The 5,558-nt window shown below is 39.8% G+C and overlaps 1 gene segment (V, D, J or C); it reads left to right on the top strand.

Moving 5' to 3' along the window:
- Positions 1–820: 820 nt before the first annotated feature.
- Positions 821–1,450, top strand: LOC121399009. The segment is given in 2 exon segments: positions 821–908; positions 1,089–1,450. Coding segments are annotated over 2 exon segments (411 nt in total).
- Positions 1,451–5,558: the final 4,108 nt, after the last annotated feature.

The following is a 5,558-nucleotide window of genomic DNA, read 5'->3' as shown; positions in this document are numbered from 1 at the left end:
ACTGCTAGACTAATAGCACTGGGCTCTTATAGTAGTAGTAGTAGTAGTAGTAGTAAAACAACAAAAAATAAATAAAAGCAGTCCTTACAAGGACTACTGTTATTGCAGCAGTCAGCAGATGAGATCAGAAGCAGGACAGCTGCCCACTGCAGCTACATACAGAGCACTGCAGTAGAAGGTAGATTACTAGCCAGCAAAGCTACCTAAGCTAAAATGTCCCTCAAACCCCTGCAGACTTCTGTCCCTCCAATAACAGAGCAGTATCAAAACGATTACTAGCCAGCAAACTTTCAACTGTCCCTGAAATCACTAACAGGCAGCAGCTCTCTCCCTACACTATCTCTTCAGCACACACAGGCAGAGTGAAAAAACGCTGCAGGGCTTCGGTTTTTATAGGGAAGGGGAGTGGTCCAGGGGAGAGCTTCCTGATTGGCTGCCATGTACCTGCTGGTCTGGGGTGAGAGGGCAAAAAAAAGCGCCAACAATGGCGAACCCAAAATGGCGAACGTCGCGCGACGTTCGCGAACTTCCGGCGAGCGCGAACACCCGATGTTCGCGCGAACAAGTTCGCCGGCGAACAGTTCGCGACATCTCTATTGTTCATATGGCTATGAGAAAAATTAGACGGTTCATCCTGCTAATGTTGTAGGCAGAGAGGCTCTTATACCCAACTACACTCATGTGTCTCTCTCTGTGATTTCTAGCATTGAAAGAGAAGTCTCATGTGGTTTAGGTTACGTGTTTCCTTTAAAAAAAAAAAAGAAACTGTGCCAAATATATGAGCTCCGCCTGGTTCATTACTCTTATGGTATATATCTCACTACACACTATATTTCATTTGTTCCCTAGCCTTTGAATAATGCAATCTAACTGGATTTCAGTCTTTCTACAGATGACTTTTATACACTGTAAGTTTTCTCAGGAAATATATTTGCTATGAAACAAGACAGAAGAATCCTTTGGCTTTACCAAGTGGAGCAATTTCAAAACTGAAAATTGAAATGTGTGCATTGATGTAACGTTTGCAATTATATGTTTTCTTTTAAAAACATTGTATTTTCTGATTAATATGATTTTTCTGTACACAGATGTGACTTGTCAGCATTATCAGACGGCTTATGTGGTGGAGGGAAATACAGCTTCTCTAAAATGTATGTACACGGAAAGTACTATCAACTCTCTGAAATGGTATCGCCAGTATCCAGGAGGGAAACCAGATGAAATCATGACTATTTTTACTGATGGGAACAGAACAGAAGGAAGATTCACAGCTGAGCTCCAGAAGAAGGACAAAACCAGTTTCCTCTTTATACCAAACACACGTGTGACTGATTCTCAATTTTATGTCTGTGCAACTGAGGCACAGTGTGAGACATCCTATGGCAGCCAGTGCAAGAACACTGTGCCGTTTGGTGCTTGTGTCTCAATGAGTACTGTTGTTTATTGTTAAAATAATAGTGCACTGTCATTGTATAAGGGAATGTAGGTATAAAATGCCTGTCATTACATAAGCACACAGTAACCTTTCTATTTAGAAAAGATAATTAAATGACACTGCAGCACAGGAGGATTTTCTAATAGGAAGATGGATACAGGTCAAAACTCATATAAAACAAAACAATATAAAACATTTCATTGCAAAGAAGTGTGCTGTTAGTGGGGGGGAAAGTAAACTTTCAGACAGAAGAAGTTGTTTGCCAAAAGTGTCAGACAGGAGTGTCTGGGGCACATAAGGGGCCAACACATCAAGGCCCTACCCCCGGAGCTATGAAAGCCCTCTTCCCCTTCTTAATAAAGTTGGTGCCTTATACATGTAGCTGCCTATTGCTTTGGAGGGGCAGAGCAATGATCCCCATTGGGTAAATGCTTTCCCCTGAAACAGTCTTTTTATTTATAGGGGTGGTTCACCTTTAAGTTAAACTTTAGTATGTTATAGAATGACCAAATCTAAGTAACTTTTCAATTGGTCTCCTTTTTTTATTTTTCGCAGTTTTTGTAATATTTGCCTTCTTCTGACTCTATCCAGCTTTCAAATGAGGGTCACTGACTCCATCTAAAAACACATGTACATTAAGGCTAAACAGTGTCCCGACCCCTTCTTCTCTCTTAAGGTGGCCATACACGGGCCGATAAAAGCTGCCGACAGACCGTGTCGGCAGCTTATTGGCCCGTGTATGGGGGCCCCCGACGGGCTTCCCCGATCGAGATCTGGCCGAAAGTCGGCCAGATCTCGATCGGATGGGATTAAAAATCCCGTCGGATCGCGGCCGCATCTGTTCGTTGATGCGGTCCCGCGATCCGACCGCCCGTTTGGCGAACGCTAGGATCCGATCGTTGGGCCCTAGGGCCCACGATCGGATCAGCCCGATATTGCTCACCTCAAGGTGGGCATATCGGAGGGAGATCCGCTCGTTTGGCGACATCGCCAAACGAGCGGATCTATCCGTGTATGGCCACCTTTAGAATATCACTGTCCACGTCATACTAAAAGTAAAAATAAAAAAGTTAAATTAATGTTAAACACCCCCCTTTAAAGTAGTCCATATTGCTAAAATGTAGATGTTCCCAAATTGGTTAACTTACCATTTAAAGTGGTTCCATTTTTGTTAAAAAAATATTTCCATTAAAAGTAGACTCATTTAGTTTTTGTAGTTACAACCGTCCTAGGCACAAAAAAGAAGAGACTTGTCATTAGCAGAGTTCTCAACAGTGGAAGTAATCACATTGGCAAAAATCGGTTATTTCCGGACTGAGATTAGATTTTATTTTGTAGTTGCATCCTGACCCAATCCCAACCCAGGTGTGTGTAGAGAATAATAAATTATTGAACATTTACATGTGTTAGTGGTGAGACACACCTGTTTAGTCCCTAGATGTGGACATGTGTGCTGCCTCTTACATTGCAGGGGCAAGTTGCACCTATATTTCCACAATTCAGTAACATCTGGCTCAGAATTTTGGGCATTTTGTGGTCCATAAAATCCCAATGAAGACAAAGTTATATTGTGGAAAGTAAATATGGCAGATTATACAGGTCTGGGATGCATTATCCGGAAACACATTATCCAGAAAGCTACGAATTACGGAATAACCATCTCCCATAGACTCAATTTTTTCCATAGAATCCAAATTTTTAAAAAACGCTCTGTAATAATTACCTTGTAGCAGTAACTTGTACTTGATCCAAACTAAGATATAATTAATCCTTATTGGAAGCAAAACCAGCCTATTAGGTTTATTTAATGTTTACATGGTTTTCTAGTGGATTTAAAGAATGAAGATCCAAATTACGAAAAGATCCATTATCTGGAAAAACCCCAGGTACCAAGCATTCTGGATAACAGGTCCCATACCTGTATTAATATTTTTCACTTTGCATTAGTTTAGTAAAAAACATCTTTGTGACTCCATTTATTTAACATACAGGAACAAACAAAATCGAAAAAATTAATGAACGAATTGCCCTGATTTGTGCATATTGCCCCACGAGTTATGCACCAAACACAGATCTTTTTGCTCCTGGAATGGCAATTCACTCTGAAGGCAAAGCTGCCAGTGTTCGACAAAACTGCACTTAGTGCTAGGCTGTTAGTACATGGGTATGAATGGAACTTTCCCTAGGTTGTGCATAAGTCAGATGTACAGAATAGAGAATGCCAGAAGCCATTAGGTGCAGAACAGCCTAGTATAGAAGGAATATATATTTAATTTTTGAATTTTCAGGTTTTTTTTAATTTGAAAGAACTTTAAAAAAAACTGACCATACATAAATGTGTGTGTCTTTATTAAAAACCTTGAAAACTGAATTGTGTAAAAATCTGGAAAAAAATAATTTGAACTATTCAAAAATCACATTCTACCCATCATTGTCAATGTCTGCCATTTCTCAAATAATTCTTGAAAATTTGAATTGAAAAATAGCTTACATTTTACTAATCCTAATACATTTCCTAATAAACTTGCTAATAAACTCCCACTGACTTCTACATGAACTCATCAGCTTTAGATGGGAATATTTTTTAACCTATCTGACTTGACATGTCTGATGCGTTCTATCAATCCAACACCATCCTGCAAAATCTCCCATGTAGTTTAAATATAAGGGCTCTAGCACTTGCACCCATGGAACTGATAAATGAAGCCTTGTGTCTATTTTATGCATATTCAATCCTTATTCTATAGCTGAATCACTAGATGGCACTATTGTTACAGTCAGAAATGCAATTGGCACACTTTCACACGCACACACAAACACAAAAATAGAAATAAACCAAATCCATCAAACTTGAAATTGGTCTAAAAAAAGATTTATCTGAATATCAAACCAACTCCCAACCGTAATTAGCATTACTGTTAACCAGTTTAAAGTCCCAGGGGCATCTTTATAAAAGTTGCTTTGTAAATTCAATAAAAAACAAAATGTCCATCCAGTGCAACTCCTCCAAATGACCCCTAGTGCATATGTTTTATACATAAACAGACCTATCTATAGACTCACATATATAAACTGTGTATACTGATACCTATTCTAAATTTTAACTGTATACTTGGATTTTATGCTTGTTCAAGAAGTCATCCAAGCCAATCTTCCACCACAACATCACCTGGCAGGGCATTCCACAACCTCATTGCAGACATAGGTATCCAGTGTAATTTTGGGAATTCCCCAGTTGTGAGCGCCACTAGCTAGAGTCCTGCAGAGGGTCGGGTACCCGTGGGTTACCCACAAAAACCTGCGGCACCCTGTGGGTTGTGGGTAGAAGTTCTGGGTGTGGGTATAGACATGAGTCGACGGTTCTGCGGGTTTGCGGGTCGCTGGTCGGGCCGCGGGTCTTCTCAATAGCGATTTTTACTCTTTTTTTCTGATCATGCCTACTTCCAATGATGTCACTTCTGGTTTACAATGACAGCACTTCCTGATTCTTGATGGTCAGCAGGTTGCGGATTGCAGGTTGCGAGTATGAGTTGGGTACGGGTTCCAAAAAATGGACCCACGCAGGACTCTACCACTAGCAGCCGTACTTGTGGGAGTTCAGGGGGTGTGTCCAATGTTTCTGTGCCCCACAAGCCCAGTCCAACCCTGTGGATATGTAACATAAGGGACTGGATAGCAACCTTAATCAGTATTACGTATTTTGTATCCCAAGGCAATATATAAGTTAACTCTCTATTATTGTCTATGTTTATCTAAGCTTTTTATACCATCTCTCATTGAATGGAATGATTCCAGGCATCAAACTGCAGGACATATTGCAATTTAGCAAGTGTCTGTCTCTGTTATACAACCAATTTATACTGGTAAGAATATAAAGCATATAAAATATATTTAGCTACACGATTTTATATTTACTCTGGATTGCATGTGATGTTCTGGCATTGAGATGGCAATTTATAGAGTATTTCTTTCCCCGCACGGCTTCTCGAATAGTACAGGTATAGGATCCATTATCAGGAAACCTGTTATACAGAAATCTCTGAATTCCTGAATGGCCATCTTCCATAGACTTCATTATAATAATATTTTTTTAAAAATATTTTCTTATCCTCTGTTTTAATAA

This window comes from Xenopus laevis, chromosome 1S, assembly GCF_017654675.1.
Source record: "Xenopus laevis strain J_2021 chromosome 1S, Xenopus_laevis_v10.1, whole genome shotgun sequence".
Classification (NCBI taxonomy): Eukaryota; Metazoa; Chordata; class Amphibia; order Anura; family Pipidae; genus Xenopus; species Xenopus laevis.
This window is presented reverse-complemented; position numbering and strand designations above follow the sequence as displayed.